This window comes from Protopterus annectens, chromosome 4.part1 (assembly GCF_019279795.1).
Source record: "Protopterus annectens isolate FY-2018-M chromosome 4.part1, PAN1.0, whole genome shotgun sequence".
In the NCBI taxonomy this organism is placed as follows: domain Eukaryota; kingdom Metazoa; phylum Chordata; order Ceratodontiformes; family Protopteridae; genus Protopterus; species Protopterus annectens.
In genome coordinates, this window is record NC_056734.1 from 137848575 (window position 1) to 137869048 (window position 20474).

The 20474-nt window shown below is 42.8% G+C and overlaps 1 protein-coding gene across 4 annotated transcripts in view; it reads right to left on the reverse strand.

The window, feature by feature from the left end:
- PIK3CB (phosphatidylinositol-4,5-bisphosphate 3-kinase catalytic subunit beta) overlaps positions 1-20474 on the reverse strand; it is a gene marked incomplete at its 3' end in the record, with an annotated part of 1563003 nt that overhangs the window by 711295 nt on the left and 831234 nt on the right. For 3 of the 4 annotated variants that reach the window (XM_044070038.1, XM_044070035.1, XM_044070039.1), the window contains 2 exon segments: positions 638-768; positions 10455-10551. In XM_044070038.1, the coding sequence (XP_043925973.1) occupies positions 638-768; positions 10455-10551 (228 nt within the window). 4 annotated transcript variants of the gene reach the window in all.

A 20474-nucleotide genomic window follows, 5' to 3' on the forward strand; every position in this document is an offset into this window, starting at 1 on the left:
CAAGCCTATGTGATACAAAGGATAGAAAAGGCAATACTGCGAGGTATACCTCTCCACTGGTGTTAGCAACTGCAGGAATTCTTTTTTAAAAGGAACAAAACAGAGAAACTCCACCTCCCCTATAATTTTAGGATTTAATAGCGTATAAACACAAGATCAAAATTTTCAACAGTATGTTGCAAATTCTGGCCTAGACTACTATTAGACCACTATGGGAGTAATTCTGTAAAATATTAAAAAATAAACATTTAAATTAAAATAATTGACTGTTAACTCAAAATGTTGTCCTTACTAAGTGCAGAAAAAGTTCTGGAAATAATATAAATAGTTAAATATGAATACTTAAAGTCAGTTAACATTTATGTATTTCTTGTAAATTATAGTAATTGTATACATAAATGAAAGAGTTGCTACATTTCTCTTAAGCAATAACAATCAACTGTTTTGATCACATTCACAATATTTGTTATATATGCGTGACATCTATGAAGGAAAAGTAATGTTTCTTTGGTTTCAACAGATAAATAAAAGCAAACAAAAAAAAAAGATAAACTCTGCCAAGATGCTGCAGTTAAGAGAAAAAGAAAACAGTATCAGACGCTTTTTCAGACACAATCCATAAAACAGTGTGCCATACCTTATCAAAGGCAGGGTAAAAGATGGAAAATTTGGAGTAACTTTCAAATTGGATGTGTAAAGCAGGAGCATTTTCAGTGTATGGATTGGTTTGCACAGTACCCAGTGGATTCAGCATTTCTTCCAGTTCATCTAAATAAACAGGAAAAAAAAAGTAATTTTGTTGTGTAGCCACACAAGCTATGAAAATCACACTCAAGCCTATGACTACACTTTACATAAAGATATTTTAGTATCAAAGAAATATAAAAAGTTAGTTCTTAGCATAATGTTCCATCTGTGTTGTCCATCTTCATTTTTCATTATCCTGCTGGTCTCTGTTGCGACCATTGGCTGCTCTCCAAGCTTGAGATTCCAGAGTTGAGCTCCGCCCATTTAACCATAAAGCCCCGCTCTCTCACACTACCTTAGATTGAGTTTGCCCATAGCAGAAGGACCAAAAATTTCTTATCCTACATAAAGACAATCATCCAAAACTATGAGAAAAGAAATCAGGAGCTTAACCCGAAAGAAAAGAAGTTCCTTTGAGAGTTCCACCAGATCTCCCAAAGACTGGAAGGGGGAAGGGGTGGAGGAAGGGAGGGATGGTTAATGAAAAATGAAGATGGACAACACAGATGGAATGTTATGGTAAGAGCATAACTTCTTTAGCTGATGTTGTCATCTTCATTAACCTGTGGAACACAGTCCCCAGCTACCGAAAAACCCCAGGTGGCTCTCATGGAAGGATATTCTGGAGTACAGCAGAACCAAACGCACTTCTGCTTCTGGATATAATACCCAACTTATAATACAAAACAAATGTATGAGGATTTGACCAGGTAGCTGCAGCACAAATATCTTCAATCAAAACTCTGGACCAAAAGGCCTGAGAAGTCGTTAATGACCTTGTAGAATGAGCTTTAATAGAACCCTGCAAGAGTATGTTTCTGGCCAAACAGACAAAGGAAATAGAGTCTCTCAACCATCTACACGGACTAATCTTTGTAATGGATTTTCCTTTCTTTCCCTCAATGAAGGATATGAACAACTGCACAGAGTTCCTGAAGGATTTAGTTCTAAGTAGAAATGTATTTGCCTATGTATGTCCAGAAAATGAAGGGTGTACTCTCCTTTGTTCTGATAATTAGGGAAGAAGACAGAAAATACTGATAGACTGATTAATGTTCCCTTCCTTGGATACCTTAGGCAAAAATGATGGGTTTGTATGTAATGTTACCCTGTCTTTGTGAAAAATTAAATACAGGAATTTAGAAGAAAGAGCTCTAAGTTCAGAGACTCTTCACAGAGGTGATGGCCACTACAAAAAGGGTCTTCCAATTCAGAAGAATTTAAGTCAACTGTAGCCACTGGCTCAAATGCAGGATGAATCAACGACTGCAGAACCATAGTTAGATCCCATGGTGGGGTAGAGTCTTTGATAGGTGGGTGAAGCAAAAAGGTGACGCTAAGGAAGGCTTTACAAAGTTTAGATGTTGTTAGGGGGGAAGAATCTAGGCTTAAATTAATGTTGGAAACACCAGTCACAACCAAAGTGACACATAGCTCACAACACCAGTGTGCCACGCAACAACAGCCCCTAAGGCAAGACAATGTACCTAACACTTTAGTCATAGGTGACTCTATAGTCAGGCAAACTGATGTCCCACTCACCAGGCTGAACAAGGAGAAAATTACAGTCAGCTGCCTGTTGGGTGCCAGGATCTGCCACATAATGCATGCACTTAAGTCACTCCACAACAAGTACAAATATGACTCTGTCATTGTCCATGCTGGAGTGAAAGACTTGAGACTTACTTCCCTGGACTACATGAAAAGAGACATGGAAGAGTCTCGGATCATTTGGCCCAGGCAGGTATGACCCTAGCCCTGAGTAGCATCCTGTCTTCGCCCAGAATGATACCACAGTATAAGGACAAAATGATTGACTTCAACAATTGGATAAGCTTCTGGTGTCATTCAAAGGGAATCCAGTATCTGTCTGCCTGGGAAGACATGATCGACAAACCACGATGCTTTGCTAGAGATGGTCTGCACCTGTCACCCCTGGGATTCAGGTTACTGGCTAAAGCTCTTGCCAACCCTATAGTGCCTTTTTTAGGCAAGGTTCAAAGGACAAAACAACCACTGTAACAGATACAAGCATGCAAAATCTGAAGGTTATGCTACTCAATGCTAGAAGTCTAAACCTCAAAATGCACTCTCTCGAGGCACTCCTAAAACTGGAGAACATCGATATCTGTGCAGTAACTGAGACTTGGTTCAAGGATCCAGAGAGCACCCCTGCAATACCAGGCTACAACTTTTACCACACTTTTCGGCCACAAAACCAAGACCGAAACACTAAAGGTGGAGGAGTGTCCATAATCACCAAGGATATTCACACCTGCAGGCTAGATGCCCAACACAATGCATCTGAAATTCTCCAGGTGCAACTAACACTAGGTAAGACTGCAATCCAAATTGTAGCTTGCTACAGATCCCCCACCATGCCCCAAGATTCTCACTACACCTTTCTAAACATACTGGAAAGTATTAAGATCAAAAACTCTAATACTGGGTGATTTCAACTATCCTGCCATTAACTGGGAAAACTACTCAGGTACCAACTCCTTTTCCCAACGGTTCTTGGAATTCATAAATTCCAATGCCCTGGATCAACTAATCCATTGTCCCACCAGGGGCTCCAATATCCTAGACCTGGTCATTACCAACATGGGAGTGGTCACCCCCTCAATGGTCAGTTCTGACCATAAGCAAATCACCCTTGACATCCACATCCCACCCCCACCCCCCAGTAAGGAAACCTTAAAAAACTTCTGCAAAGCCAACGACATGCTACTGAAGTCAGAAGTGACAAACTTCATGACACCCATGCAGATGGGATCTGAAAGTTAAACTGCAGAATCTTACACTAAGGCACTGTACGAGCACATCCACTCGTGCATGAATCGTGCCATCCCAAATAGAACCAAGATGCTCTCCTCCAAAAAAAGGAAGCCAATCTGGTGGTCCCCTGCTATAAAAAAACTATACAACAGAAGGAAGAAACTGTTGCAGAAAAGAGGAAAATCCCAGAATGCAAAAAACTCCCTCACCAGCCTCAGTAAGAAGCTGGCATCCCTCATAAAATCCTCAAAAGCTAGTTACAAAAATAAAATTGCCAAAGATTCCAAAGACAACAACAAGGCATTCCATAGTTATGTCAAGAATCTAAATGGCAATTCTCAGATCTGCTCTGAGCTTCAACAGAATGGCATTAAATATACTGAACCTAATGATATTGCCAATATCCTGGCAGATCGATTTAGTGCCAACTTCACCCCCCTCTCACCCCCTAAAGGACCCATCTCAATACCAAAAGATTGCCAAATTCCGGTAATCACGGCCATACAGGTAGAAACCACACTCTCCAAAGCTAAGAATACAGCATCCATGGGACCACATGACATCCCAGGCTGTGTACTACATGAACTACAAAATGAACTGGCACCTCACCTAAGTGTCATGTTTAATCATAGCCTCACCTCAGGCTTCGTGCCCACTGAGTGGCACACAGTTACAGTTATCCCACTCCACAAGGGGGGATCCACCTTGGATCCCGGGAACTACCATCCCATCAGTCTGATGAGCCTGATCTGCAAGGGCATGGAACGCATTTTCATGGAACTTATAAACAAAGACAATGGCAACCTTCAAACACTGGACCCCACCCAGTTTGTGTTCATAAAGGGCTGATTGTGTCTCCTGAACCTGATTGACTTCTTCAAATCAGTCTCCAGAGCCGTTGACGAGGGTAAGGCAGTCCACACAGCCTATCTGGACCTTGCCAAGGCCTTCGACACCATCCCCCACTCTGGAATCATAGATAAACTTACTAAGCTGGTCATAAATCCCTACATCACTTGATGGGTTGCCAACTGGCTTACTGACAGAACCTAGACTGTAAAAGTAGCCGACTCCAAATCCAGCTCCAGACAAGTCACAAGTGGAGTACCTCAGGGTTCAGTCCTGGGACCACTCTTGTTTGGCATCTACTTCTCTGAAGTACAGGCCAACACTAAGGGACTCTGGCTAACAAAGTTTGCAGATGACTGCAAACAGGGAGCCATTATTGAATCCCCAAATGATGTGGATATTCTACAAAAGGGCTTTACAGAAACAGATGCCTGGTGCCAGAGCCATGGGCTCAAGCTTAATGCCAAGAAATTTATAGATATCCCCTCTGGAAAAAAAACATGTACCCATGAATTACCACATAGGTGGCAGTACACTAAACATTGGAAGTGTGATGAGAGACTTAGGGACACAGGTGGACAGTGGTCTCACTTTCCATAACCACATCACCAAAATTGTCAGGAAATCCTTCTATGTGGCACACCTCATCACTAAGGGCTTTTCATCCAGAAAAAAGGAGGTCATTGCCCCACTGTACTCATATCCCTCATTAGATCCATTATAGAGTATAATGCCCATTTGGTATGTACCTCACAAGACATCTGCAACAGCTGGAAAGGCCACAGAAATACCTCACTAAAAGAATCACAGGCCTAAAGCAGATGCATATGCTGACCATCTAAAAAAATTCCAGCTATACTCTGTGACATATCATCTACTCAGAGGTGATCTCTGCTTAACATACAAGGCCATGTCAAACCCTGAGCTGTTGGACATGCTCCACTTAAAGAAATCCCAATCCCTCAGAGCCACATGCTCCAGGGATCTAATCCTTGTCATCACAATCAACAAAACATGCTGGAGGGATAGGTTCCTGATCCAGTGACTCCCCATACTCTGGAAAAGACTGCCCATACATGTCAAGCAGAGCACCTCTTTGGCCCTCTTCAAAAGGAACCTTGATGACTGGATGGGAGATAGGAAATTCACCCCAGGGATCATGTCAGTCACCCTGCTAGACAGGGATCCAGAGAAGTAAATATTGTGGGAAGAAGTATCCAGGGAATTGTTACAGCTAGGCTTGTATAGGCCCTAGGGCCGATAGCCTTGTACCAATCTATGAACCTACAAGCTGGACCTTAATGGTGGAGGAATTGGTGCCATCAAGAAAAACAGATGCCAAAAAAATCCAAAACTACTGCAATAGGAGCCATACAAGGGTCTACCTGTTTCTGCTGCACCCAAATGGAGAACCTTTTCCATTTACTTTTTATAAATCCTATGGGTCAAAGACCTAAGGGACGAGTCTTTCGACATGGGAAGAAAGCCTGGGATATCTTGCCATCATCATAATTGGAGAAAACCATGTAGTCAGCTTCAAACCCTGAAGGTCTGGGTGGGGATGCCCGGAGAGATAAGAAAAAAGGTCCAAGAATTGGCTCCAACCTCAATTGTGGGCATGTCAAGTGAGATCAAAGAAAGGCGAACCAGATTTGTCAGGGCCAGAAGGGGGCAAATGAAGATTACCTTGCTCTTCAATCTGAGAGCCTTCTGTAAAAACTTGGGAATTAACGGCACAGGAGGGAAGGCATAGAGAAGACCAGGAGGCCAAGCATGGACTACAGCACCTCTGGATGACTGTCTCTAAGGAGGGATCAAGGCAAAATACTTGCTACATTTGTTGTTGCCAGGAGATGCAAACAGATCACATCCAGGTTGACCCCATTTCTTGAAGATCAAATCTGCTGTGGATTGATTTGAAGACCACCCATGAGACATCAGTAACACTATGCTGAGCCTGTCCGGTAATATGTTGGACTCTCCCAAAATGTGCATTGCTATGGGAAAGTGGTCGGACCTGGTTCCCCCTTTCTGTTGATGTACCAATCCACAGACACATTGTCTGTAATGGAATACTCCCTGGAGGTAGAAGGCTGCAAAGATTTTGCGACGCTAGAAGAACTGCCCTCATCTCCAGTATGTTGATATGCATAGGTAGGTCATCTGGGGTATCCATGTGCCTTGAACTGCTTGACCCAGACAATGTCCCCCACCCTATCTGGGAAGTGTCCATGATCACCATGGCATTTGGGGGAGGGAGGATGAATGGCTGTCCTTGAGAAACATCTGTGGAGTGAAGCCACCAAAGCCTAGAATCCTTGCATACTTGGGAGAGTTTGATGGGGAAACAAGGGATTCCTGTGAAGGGTCCATTGGATTATCAATGTCCATTGCAGGATCCACATGAGTAAGCAAGCAGTAGGTAGGAGAGTTACAGTGGCTGCCATAGTACCCAATGCCCTGAGAATCAAACTGACCGGAGGGGTTGGGACAAATAGAATCTGCCTGACCTGAAGTCTTAAATTTGCAATCCTCTCCATAGTTAGAAAGGCCTGGGATATCCTTCTGTCCAGACAAACTCCAATGAAATCTATAACCTGAACTGGTTGCACCTGAGGTTTATGAATACTGATTGCGATTCCTAGGAGTGGAGCAAGATGTAAAAGATAGTCCCTGGCCTGTTAGATACTTGGTTGAAGCTGTCAGAAGCCAGTTATCCAGATAAGGAAAAATATGGAAACCTTGGAGAAGGAGGTATGCTACCACCACTAACAAACATTTGGTGAACACTCTGACAGATGTGGTGAGGCCAAACAGGTGTGATCTGAATTGGTAGTGACTGGATCCCAGTGTGAAATACAGATATTGGCTGGAGTGGCTGTTCAACTTTCTGTAGTAATATGTGCCCTTCAGGTCTACAGAGCACATCCAATCGTTCATCCACAGAAGAGGCAAGATGGACTGAATCATGACCATCCCAAACTTCGTTGGCTTCACAGACTTATTCAGGATGGTCAAGTCCAGACTAGGCCACAAGTCCCCTGTTTTTTTGGGCTCTAAAAAGAATCTGAAGTAAACATCTGATCCGACTTGATCGGGGGGGGGGGGGGGGCACGTTTTGCATGACTCTTTTTGTCTAGTACTTTTTCGATTTCTAAGGCTGCATCCTCCCTCTGACTGGGTGGAACATCGGGGAGGCAATTTTTTTGTTTTGGAATTTCTAAAAAGGGAATATAGTATCTTCTAGATATGATCTGAGCACCCAGTGACCATTTATGATGTCCTCCCAAGGCTGCTAGGTGCAGAGAGAAGCACACCTGACTGCATCCAGAGGAAGTCAGGCAGCAACCATTCAGGAGTACTGGAAGGGTTGTTCCGAAAAAGTTTCCCATGACCCTTGGTTTTGCAGACCCTCTCAGCAGCATGACCATTGCCTTCTAGTCTGGTTATTCCTCCCGTGACTCTGATGGAAAAAAATCTCCCTGTACATCTTGAAAAGGACCTTGCGACTTGCAAAACGTCTTTTTACTCCCACACTGGTTCCTGGAAAAGGACCTTTGTGGGGTAGAAAAACAGATCCTGACTGCAGACAGGGTCATTCTGGCCTTTTTGCTGTGTCAAGAACTGTAGGCCCAAACAAAGTGGAGCCATCAAAGTGCACTGATAAAGGGACTGTTCGAAAGGTTCTGCAAAGTCACACAGCCTCATCCAGGCATGGCATATTATGGCAATGCCGGAACCGGCCACCTTTCAGATACCCTCTGCAGCATGGGATATCAGACTCATGGACGCATTAGCCAGTGACTGAAAGGTTAGCCAGTCTAGTCCAGTTTCTTCAGCACACATGGACCCAGGGGACGAGCTAGAAAGTTCCTTCACCAGATCCCTTTGTAGCCTCATGAAATGCGATAAGTAGTTTAATGCCCTCAAGGTAAATGTGGAAGAGGCATAAACCCTTTTCCCAAATCTGTCCAATGCTCGTGATTCTCTGTTGAGAGGGTGGACAGAAAAGCTCACTTGTGTGAGCTGCTCCTTGGTGGCTGCCGCGATAACCATAGCATGTACCGGGATACCCTTGGTCCAAAAGGTCTTGTCCAAAGGGGCAATCAAAATCTTGTCCACCTGCATTGGGATCAGCTCTACAGTAATCCAGCTCCTTCCATGCCCTAGTCAACACTAGCTCGATTAGTGGGTCAGCAGGGGGAGACACCTAGGTAGTAGATGAGCGGGACTCAAAAGCCTCCCAACAGAACTGATTCCTCTGGGGAAGGGTTTTGGGTAGACCAGCCATCTCTCTGGTGTAGGATTTCTAGACTTTTTCAGGTGGTGACCTGGGGGTCTCATCTCCTTCCTTGAAATCAATGTCACTGGTGAGGGATTCCTCAAAGGAATCCATATGCTCCTCTTACACAACCTTTTCTGGAGGACCTCATCAGTTGAATGCGACTCAGAGGTGTCAGAAGATTTTCAGGGATCCATAGAAGGGAGGTTGTGGAGGCTTTCCAGGCCTGGCTGTCCACATGGAAGACTTGAGGTCTCAAGCACCAGACCAGAATGGGGAGCGGGGGCTTCCAAGGAGATAAGCGCAGAGGCTATGCCAGGGTGGGAGAGAACACTCTTCACAACTTCAAAAGCCAAAGGACTCTGACACTCCAAAATTGTCCTCTCAGGGCCGAAGCCACCAAAGCAGACACCTCCCAGGGGCCTGAGCCTCCTGCTCCAAAGGGGGAGTTGCAACCAAGCTGTCAAAAGATGGCTAAAAACTTTGAAGTTGACATCCACCCCCCCCCCCCCGAAGTCAACCTCGAACCTGCAGTCGACACACTAGGAACTGATGCTGTCCGGGCCGAGCGTGTTTTGGAAACAGTCGGAGGTGACAAAGGGATCTCATTTGGCTCTGAAACTCCATCACCAGAGACCAATGGAAGCAAGAACTCCGACACTGAAAGACAGGTCAGAGAAAGAGATACTGGTTGGAACAGGGAAATCCTCACGGATCCAAATGTGGATGGAGTGGACACAAGCCCCATCTGGATCTGGGCCTTGAGGAATTGCCTCATCAATCTGCCCACATCCTTGAAGGTAATGCTTCAGGAAGACCTGGAGGAAATGTAGGAGGGAGTTTCACGGAGATCTCGTGAGTGAATGGGAGGGAGACCTCCTAGACAGTCTTGTCAGTGTTGAGCTGGGAGCCAAAACAAAAACTGGAAGTGCCACAGACATCACAGTAGGCCCCCAAAGCCACAGAAGATGATCAGGTCTGGAGGGGAGGAGATAGGAACTGAGGACCCTGGATCAGCTCAGAGACTCTCTGAACCTTCCTGGATAGCTCCAAAGAGGGCATTGTGGGCGAGTGTTTCCTGCTCTCCCCGGCCTCCCTGGACTTTTTGGAGGGGGGGGGGGTTTGAGCCCTTGAAGTAGAAGGAACACCCAAAGAGGAGGAAAGAAGGCAGAAACCCTTAAGAATAAGTTTGCTCTTCCTATTCATTAAAGCCCCAGGGTGGAACCCTTTGCACACCTCACAGTGGGCATCCAGGTGTGCAGGCCCTAGGCAGTACACACACTCCCTGTGGGGATTAGACAGTGGGATCTTGTGCCCACTGGAAGTGCATTTCTTGAAACCAAGGGTTTCTGATCAGTGATAAGGAAGAGAAAGAGGAGTCATCAGACAAAGAAAGGACTTTTTTTTTTTTTTTTTAATTAGAAAGTAGGATAAGAAAGCTATGGGGGGGATCCAAAGACAAAAGAGAAACTACTTAAAGGTAAGGAAGACAGAAGAGAAAGGCAGAAGAAGAAAATAGTACACAACTTATTCTACATATTGAAGAAACATATGGAGGAGCTCAGAGCCCAGGAACCTCACTGCTGAACAAACGAGTGGCAAATAAGATCTGAGGTAGTGTGGGGGAGCTGGGCATTTTGGGTAGAATGGAGGAGCTCAACTCTGGAATCTCAAGCTTGGAGAGCAGTCAGTCAGTCAGTTCCAAGGGTCAGAATGGAGACCCACAGTTTAATGAAAATGAAGATGAAGATGTCAACATCAGATCTGCAATTTATAAGACCAATACATTACTACTTACCAGGTAATGTGGACCACCCATGCAGTATTAAAGTTCCAGTCTTCAGTTGTCCTTTAAAGTCAAATACCATGGTGTTCACCCAGGCTATAGGGTACTGCTGAAAGAGAAAAAGAGCAAGCCCAACTCAGAAATTGAAACACTGCAGCAAGCAAAAGACTTAATTTTTTTTTTAATTTACTTATTGCATACCAAGTTATTTCCCACTGTGCCTTTTGTGGTATTTATGCTGAAGAGGGGTACCTTTCCTAAAGCATAAGCCATCGCAGTCATTATGGCTACTTGTATCCAAAAAGCTCTGTTATGCACATTTCCATTTTCTACCCCATGTTTTGACTTTGTAAACTGCTTTTTGAACTAAACTGTGTAGCATATCTTTGCATTTGTAAGTATGTGTATGTTTTATGTCATATCATTTAACTGTAAATATGTTTTGTTCATTTCTTACATGATCCTATTCACCTGTGCTATCCCGGCAAATGGTCCACTGAGGTTAATGCACTTACCCAGGTAAACAAATATAAATACATAAATAAAATAAACTTGAGTAAGGCAGCAGTGATATTCTCCTTTTTTTATAAAGTGCTGTAGGATCTTAACAGCCACCTGAGCTACAAGCACCTCATATACGGAGACTCAGTTTCCATGTTTCTTTCATAGGATATTGTAGAGGGTGAGGGACAAAGCAGTGCTGATGCAGTGTCATGCAGACATGTCATATGAAGGCAGTAGTTTTCATCTCCTTCCTCATCAACAACACAAAAAGGTTAGATAACTCAGGAAAAAAATATCTCCTCATTCACAGAGAGTACAAAGCAACAAACATTCTTCCCCTATGAATGCAATTTACAGTTGTTTTTGCTGCATAATAAGCACTACCTGCAAGCTGACTCTTCAGTACCAGAGTCTGCTCTGAAATCTAGGTCACTGGAACTAAAGACATACATCCAACTGATATGATGACATCATTTGTCTCTATGCTGCAAATTCACATTGAAGGTCAGACAAAAAGGTTCATATGTCACAAAATGTAGCTTGTGCCATAAAGAAAGCCAAATTCAACTTAGCATGTGCTGTGCATGTGTGTGTGTGAGGAGGGGTGGATGAGGTGGCACTCTTACCTTAATTATCACCTATTATTTCAGATACCGTATGCCATAAAACCAGTGAAATCCACTATCAGTCAGCTGAAAAGTGCAGTTGCGCAAGTCCTACTTACCTGTAACAGTAGAGGTACGAAATTCTCACTGCCTCAGTGGTATTTTGGGTTATCGGCCAATTTAACCCTGTACTGGCCAGTTTTCAAAAGCTGATTCTCCTCCCTCTCACTTTCTATGGCAGCTGATTGGCTGAGCATAAATTGAGAGGGAAGCCTACACCTGTTACAGGGAGTTGAGTGTTCAGGCTTTTTTACTTCCACAAAGAGGGAGATGGAAGTACCTGAAGCCAAAGTCATCTAGCAAGAGTAAATTCGTAGACATCACAATGCCATATAAAAAAAAAAATCCAACAACTGTACCAAAGGTTGAAATCCACCCCATCTATGAGCAACCTGGTGGATGGCTGGTGGGTGCTGCCACTAAGGCAGTGAAGAATTCGAACATCTACTTTTACAGGTAAGGAGGACTTTGTTAACAGTACAACGTTCATCATTCCCACTGCCTCAGTGGCATTTTGGGTAGCTTTCCAAAGTCTACCCTTCCTGGGAGGTGGAAGATTGCCTGGAAAAGATTTATCATGATGGGAATAACAGAAAACAATAACAGAGGATGACCATCATGTAACAGTTTTCTTGAAGACGGATTAACCCTCCTTAGCCCATGCATAGGAGATAAACAGCTGTTCAGCATTCCTAAAGGGCTTTATTCTATCAAGGTAGTACCCTAGCTATCTTTGCGCATCCAAGATATGCAGAATCTTTTCTCCTGTTTTTGGATCAGGATAGAACACTGGGAGATTGAGGACTTCATTCAAAATAAATTCAGAAACAACTTTAGACATGAATGAAGGATTAGTGAGCAATACAATCATGTCCTTGTGAAAAAAAAAACAGACAGGGTTGGCCCACCATGAGAGTTTTCAGTTCAGGGACTTGCCTTGCAGTTGTCGTAGCAATGAGTAAACAGTCTTCCAAGCTATGGACCATACATCAGCCTGAGAGGCACTTAAAAAAAAAAAATGGAAGGTCAATTTTCAAATAAAGTTGAGATCCCAGGGAGGTGGAATTTGCTTTTGAGGAGGTCTCGTGCAATACTACTTCCATAAATAGTTTGCCCACAAAGAAAGACAAAAGAGGGAGATCCATGGCCAGACAAGCTAAAATGGCTGCAAGATGAACTTTGATAGAATTATATGACAAACCATCTCTAAAAAGCATTTCAATACCAGAGAGGTTGAAACTCTTTCAGGACCTCTATTACTGGCTAGGTTCCACCTAGAAAACCTCTTCCACTTGTAAATGTAAGATTTTCTAGTTGCATGTTTTCTTGCCTCCTTAATACCTGCTGCACATGGTCATTTAGCAAGTACCTAAAATGTATCAAAATAGAATCATCCAGGCTGCCAGTTGCAATTGCTCTAAGCTGGAGTGTACCATTTGTCCCTGAGGCTGTATGAGCAGATCCAGCCTGTGAAGAAGATGGTGGTGATTGTCCTTTGCCAATTAAATTAAAAGGGAGAACCAACTTTGCCTTGGCAAAAAAGGGGTTATCACAATGACCTTGCACAATTCTCTCTCTCAATCTTTAGGAGCACCTTCAGAATCAATGGAAATGCACACAGGAATATTGCTGACCATGTGAATGATGAGCATCTTTGCAATGTTTTGAGAAGAATTTTTTCAGTCGTCTGTTCTGAATGGAGGCAAACAGATTGACTTGAGGTGTTACCTACAAGTCCTGGAAGACTTCTACATGGGGCTTCCACTCATGAGGGTCAGTCCAGGACCTGCTTAGTCTGTCTGCCACTGCATTTTGCTATGACAGAATGTACAAAGCCCGAAGAGAAAGGGAATGCTGTAGAGCCAGCTCCCAGGCCATCACTACCAACTGGCAATGAGGGTACGACCTTGTACCCCCCCCCCACTTGTTCAGGCACAACATCAATGTAGCATTGTCTGTGACCACTTGAAGAGGAACCAGAGTCCATAAGCAGTCAATAAATTTTAATACATGAATTACTGCCAATATCTTTTTATGTTTATGTGCTTTGGTGTGTCCCAAGGATGTCATAAGCCTTATGCTTGAATTCCTATAGACCCTGTTCTCCAACCAACATCTGGGCTGGCTGGACTGTGGTCTGAAGTGAGAAAGGGAGTCCTGGATTCAGACACAATTGATTCCTCCATCACTGCTGCTCCTGTTTCACAAATCCCAGTACCAGTACCTGGAAATCAAAGGGATGAAGGTACTGGATACAACAATTTAAGTGCCACTGATTTTCTTTCTCAAGTGTAGTCTGGCTAGTGGTATCATTAGGATCACTGATGCCATGAGGCCTAGAATTTTGAAGAGCTCTCCTACTGAGGCCACATCTAGAAGAGAAAAATCCAAGAAAATGCCTTGATAAGTCAGAACCTTGTCTTCTGGCAGGAAGGCCATTCTTTTTATGGTGTCTATCCACCACTCCAGAAATCAATTCACTGAGAAGGTGCGAGGAAGAAACATTGAAGGGTGTCTATCCAACACTACAGAAATCAATTCATTGAGAAGGTGCGAGGAAGAAACATTGAAGGGTGTCTATCCAACACTCCAGAAATCAATTCATTGAGATGGTGCGAGGAAGAAACATTGAAGGTTTAATTCTGAAGCCCAGGAGGGATTGAGCCTTACTTAAGGACTCCTAGCAGTAAGCAAGTCATCTAAATAAGGAAAAATGGGACCACCCTGGGTTCTGTAACAGGCAACCACTGGGGTCACACTCTTTGTAAATACTCACACTGCAGTGGATAGCTCAAAGGATAATGCAGAAAACTGGTGATGGAAGACAGACCTAGCAAATATCAAAACTGTCCTGAAATTGGGAGCAACAGGAATATGATAAGGAAGGTTGATATTTAGTCACCATGAAACAGTGGTCTGGAAGCAGCAATAGGACCAACAGTAAGATGAGCATTTTGAATTTTGGAGCGGTTACAAAGATGCTTAAAAAGGACAAATCTAAGACGGCTGTCAAAAGGAGTACTCCATTGGTACTAAACTGATTCTGGAGTAAAATCCTTAGTCTTTGAGTATCACAGAGACTGGTTCAAAGACTTGTGTTTCTACCATATGATGGATGAAGAAACTGATCTCTCTGGCGTAGTGGGTCTGGGGCAATTCTCCTGAAAGTGGGAGTGTTTTCTGTCCATTGTCAAGTGTATTCTTTCCGAATTACTCTCAGAACCAGTTTGTCTGACACTATTTTCTGCCAGGTTGCAGGAATGACAGAAAGCCTGGGACAAGGAGGAAAAGAAAAAAGAAAGGAAGGGTCTGCGAAGTTGTTCTCTGCGACTTATAATAGTCATTCCTTTGCAGAAGTTTGATCCTTTTTTGGAAAGTAACCCCTCTTGTTTGGTTTCAAAGAATTATCCTCTTGCTATTTCCTTTTGGATCCCTGACATTTGTTTAGCTGGGGATTTTGTTTGTTCTGCACCTTGAAGGAAACTCCTTATTTGGGGAGAACTTGGGTACATAAAACACCCCAGATAGAGGGCACAGACATCAATGCAGAATGTATAGGTACATTCAAAATTTTGGCTTTTAACCACAGATGTTCTGATTATGTAACCAAGTATACCATCTTTATACAACAGAAGAAGAAACAACATTTATTGACACACTAGCTGCATATTCAAAAGTACACCTCTCAAAGCAGGTTTTGAAACCTGAGTCAAATTAGAAATAATTTTATTCATACACAACTTTTGCTCTGCAAGTAAGGATCCAGCAAAATCATCCAAACTGTATGCACACTGTAAAATACATTTCCACATATAGCCTTGATAATATTCTAAATGCTAGATTACTAGAAAGGGACATCTCTTTGCCCTGAAGAGCTAACCATTGTCCCTCTTTATAAGGGGGCAATGGATTCCTTTGTTTATTTGATTTTACTTGCATAGGTTTTCTGCAACAGAGCACTGATCTACATCGACCTTTCTTAAACTCAGCCTGGGAGCAAGATCTAGTTAAGTGACTTGCTCAAATTCACACTGTTAGGCAATGGCAGCTGAGGGAATCAAACCTTGCTCCACTGGACCACAGGAAACAGCTCAATTATCCTTTAACCCAACTGCCTGATACAGAGTTTAGATTAAGCCCATTCATTTTTATTTTAACAGGTGGCTGGAGAAAACACAGTTGGGTCAGCAGTCAAATGATGTGAGGCCTGTTATATCAGAGGAGATCTTAAATTTCTATTAGCCTTTTTAGGGACTGCTGGAGTAGATACTGGTGTCTTTCAGGAAGATTTCTAAATATATTCTAAGGCTGGTAAGGCAGTGGGGGGGGGGGGGTCGTCGTCCAAGAATTAAGCATCTCATCCTTTACAGGGATATAAATTCTGCCCAGTACTGAGGTAGTCTGAATACTCCCAATCAATAACAATCACTAAATCTAGCAGTCATCTGAGGAAAAGTGAATACTTATTTGTACTTAAGTGCAGGTTCACCTTATGAAGAACTTGAGTGACTGGACTTTGTCAGCTAGGAAATCACTACTGTCCACATCAGATCCCCTCACCATTCTCTAAACCAACGAAAAGGCCTCTAGCTAAATGAGCACTACAGCTATGTATGAAACACAACCACCAGAATTGTCGGCAGAACACTCTTAGCCAAGGAAACCACACCAGCCTTATAAACAGCTATAATCTGATTATCAGCTGTATGCTAAAGCTTTTGTTTTTTCTTGTAAACTATACTTCTAGATAAAATATCTAGGGACAGTGTCTTATGCCTTGCAAGTGGTCTTGTACCTCAGACTACTCCTGCACTTAAAGGGTTTGGTTCTGCCATACCTGTGGCAGGTACCGGAACCACCTCAGAGGGTGTGTCTAACCCCATTCCATAGTGGCCCGAAAAGCTACGCTAGAGGTACACGGGGCAAAAGGTAAGTGGTTTACAGGCTGAGCAGTGGCCCTGACAGATTTGATGGGGGTGGGTACTAGAGTTAGCATCCATGAAGTCAAGAATAACTGGCAGTAATGGATAATGTATCGCAATAAGCACTTAAAGTTTCTGTGAATAACTATGTCCCCACACACCTAAGATTGCCCAAACTGTGCTACTGTCACAAAAAAACAGTTTGAAATGTGTTCACACATTCTTTTACAATTGACAGAAGTTAAAGAATTTGCAGTATACAAAGTTCAAACCAAAGCAACCAATGTGGCAAACCAGTGTTAAAAGTCAAGAACACAGTTTAACTATACTAAGCTTCCATAAAATAAAATAAAAATGTTCAGATTAACTCAGAGACCACAATTTCACAAAAGATTAAACACTTTCATCTTAAAAGAAAGACTTCATCAGAATACAGAGAAAAAGAAAAATACAGTTTAAATGTATTAGCCAGAGTAGCATGCATTACAGCAACCAATCACTATTCACAAAATTTTATGTCTATTCTGCAAAGCACTTGCAATTGAAAGATTTTCATTTAGACTGAGGCTTTTATCAGAACTAAGCTTTACTTGCCAATATAATTCCCTCAATAAGATGATTCTTCCAGTAACTTGCCCCATCATCTTAAACAACACTTTCAGCAATAAAGAGGAGGAATTTTGTTGACATTTTCACAATTGAAGCTATGCTTGGCTAAAGCTTTCTTTGTTTCTTTAGAGCACAGTAATGTTAGAAAATAGGCTGTCTTAACTTGTTATTCATTTTAGCAGTATAATACTCACTGCAAGATAAGAAAGTAGCAACATAAACAACTGCTGCGGTATTACAAATAATGTCCGTCACAGGTAAGAATAAATCATTGCCTCCTATAATTACAAACTTACCAGTATTGATAACCTTGCACCGTTTACATGCATAACAATTGAACATTACAGGGTTATGGCATTTATGTCTGAAACTGGCAGCCTTTTCCAAACCACTTTTCAAGGTGTATCTCTTCTTAAACAAAAGCTGTGACCCATTTCCACTGCCTGTTTTTCTGTTAAATTATCAATGTTTCTAAACAACTACCAATATTTGGTAGTAATATTTTGTATTTCAGTACTGCCCATGGAAAACTTAAAGACATATCTACTGAAGTCATTCCCTTCCAATTAATCTTGATTCGTGCACCCGAAGTATGGAAAGGTTTATGCAATAGGGAAAATCTATCCACTCTCATCTGCACATAAATTCTTTATAGTTTTACTTTGCAATAAAATAATGTTCATTAGAACTATATTTACTTGTCTGAGAGTAAAATCTCCACAATCCATTCAAATAACTTCATGGTAAAATTGCGATCTGATGTTAAAAACATGCAGTACAGTCATAAACATAGCAAACAATATGTAAATGCTGAAAAAGTCCAAGTTTTGCAATATTTTCCTGTCAACAGAGGAAATTAAAGTAGAGAAACAAGAGTAAACACAGGTGTCTAGTGTCTAACAGTGTGTACAAGGACACCGCACTTCTGAGAGAAATACTTAACAAGGATTTGTCAAACTTGGAAGCCAAATAAATACTACAAATTCCCACAGGAATCACTGCAAACACTGGCAGAAACAAATTATCAAATAAATGTATATTTATCATCTTCTTTCAGCTGTTCCCGTTAGGGGTCACCACAGTGGATCATCTGTTTCCATTTCTTCCTGTCCTCTGCATCTTGCTCTGTCACACCAACCACCTTCATGTCCTCTCGCACCACATCCATAAAACTCATCTTAGGCCTTCCTCTTTTCCTGTTACCTGGTAGCTTCATCTTTAGCATCTTTTTCCAAATATACTCAGCATCCCTCCTCACCATACGTCCAAACCAATGTAATCTTGCCTCTCTGGCTTTGTCTCCTAACCTTCCAACCTGGGCTGGCCCTCTAATATACTTATTCCTAATCCTGTCCACCCTCATCACACCCAGTGCAAATCTTAACATCTTTAACTCTGCCACATCCAGCTCAAACTCCTGCCTTTTTGTTAATGCCACTGTTTCCAACCCATATAACATAGCTGGTCTCACTACCCTCTTGTAGACCTTCCCTTTCACTCTTACTGGTACTCGTCTGTCCCAAATCACTCCTGACACTCTTCTCCCCCCACTCCATCCTACCTGTACTCTCTGCTTCACCTCTCTTCCACACTCACCATTACTCTGAACTACTGATCCCAAGTATTTAAACTCATCCACCTTCGCCACCTCTACTCCTTGCATCCTCACCATTCCTCTATCCTCCCTCTCATTCACAAACATATATTCTGTCTTAGTCCTGCTGACCTTCATTCCTCTTCTCTCAAGAGCATATCTCCATCTCTCCAGGGTCTTCTCCACCTGTTCCCTACTCTCACTACAGATCACAATGTCATCTGCAAACATCATAGTCCATGGGGACTCCTGTCTGATCTCGTCTGTCAACCTGTTCATCACCATTGCAAATAAGAAATGGCTCAGAGCTGATCCTTGATGTAATCCCACCTCCACCTTAAACACATCCCTCACCCCCACAGCAGACCTCACTGCTGTCACACTACCCTCGTACATATCCTGTACCACTCTGACACTCCCAACTTCCTCATACAATACCACAACTCCTCTCTAGGCACCCTGTCATATGCTTTCTCTAAGTCTACAAAAACATAATACAACTTCTTCTGACGTTCTCCATCAACACTCTCAGAGCAAACATTGCATCTGTAGTGCTCTTTCCCAGCATGAAACCATACTGTTGATCACTAATCATCACGTCCCTTCTTAATCTAGCTTCCACTACCTCTTTCCCATAACTTCATGCTGTAACTGATCAATTTAATCCCTCTGTAGTTACTACAGCTCTGCACATCACCCTTATTCTTAAAAATCGGTACCAAAACACTTCTCCATTCCTCAGGCATCCTCTCACTTTCCAAGATTTTACTAAACAATCTGGTTAAAAAAACAACTGCCATTTCACCTAAACACCTCCATGCTTCCACAGGTATGTCATCTGGACCAACAGCCTTTCCATTCTTCATCCTCTTCATAGCTATCCTTACTTCCTCCTTGCTAATCCATTGTACTTCATGATTCACTATCCCCACATCATCCAACCTTCTCTCCCTCTCGTTCTCTTCATTCATCAACCCCTCAAGGTATTCTTTCCATCTCCTCAACAAACACTCCTCGCTTGTGAGTATGTTTCTCTCATTATCCTTTATCACCCTTTACCTGCTGCACATCTTTACTAGCTCGGTCCCTCTGTCTAGCCAATCCGTACAGGTCCTTTTCTCCCTCAGTGTCCAACCTTTCATACAACTCTTCATATGCCTTATCCTTAGCCTTCGCCACCTCTCTCTTTGCCATGCACCTCATCTCCTTATACTCTTGTCTACTTTCTTCATCTCTCTGACAATCCCACTTCTTTGCCAACCTCTTTCTCTGTATACACTCCTGTACTTCCTCATTCCACCATGTCTCCTTGTCATCCTTCCTCTGTCCAGATGTCATACCAAACACCTTTCTAGCCATCTCCCTTACTAGCTCTGCTGTAGTTACCCAGCTATATGGTAACTCTTTACTGCCACCCAGTGCCTGTCTTAACTCATCCCTGAACTCCACCTCACAATTACCCTTTTTCAATTTCCACCATTTGATCCTTGGTGCTGCCCCCACACTCCTCCTCCTCTTCTTGAGCACCAACGTCATCCTACAAACCACCATCCTATGCTGCCTAACTACACTTTCCCCAGTCACCACTTTACAGTCTCCAATCTCCTTCAAACTGGCCCTCCTACATAAGATATAATCCACCTGTGAGCATCTTCCTCCACTCTTGTATGTCACCCTATGCTCCTCCCTCTTGTTAAAATACGTATTCACCACAGCCATGTCCATCCTTTTCGCAAAA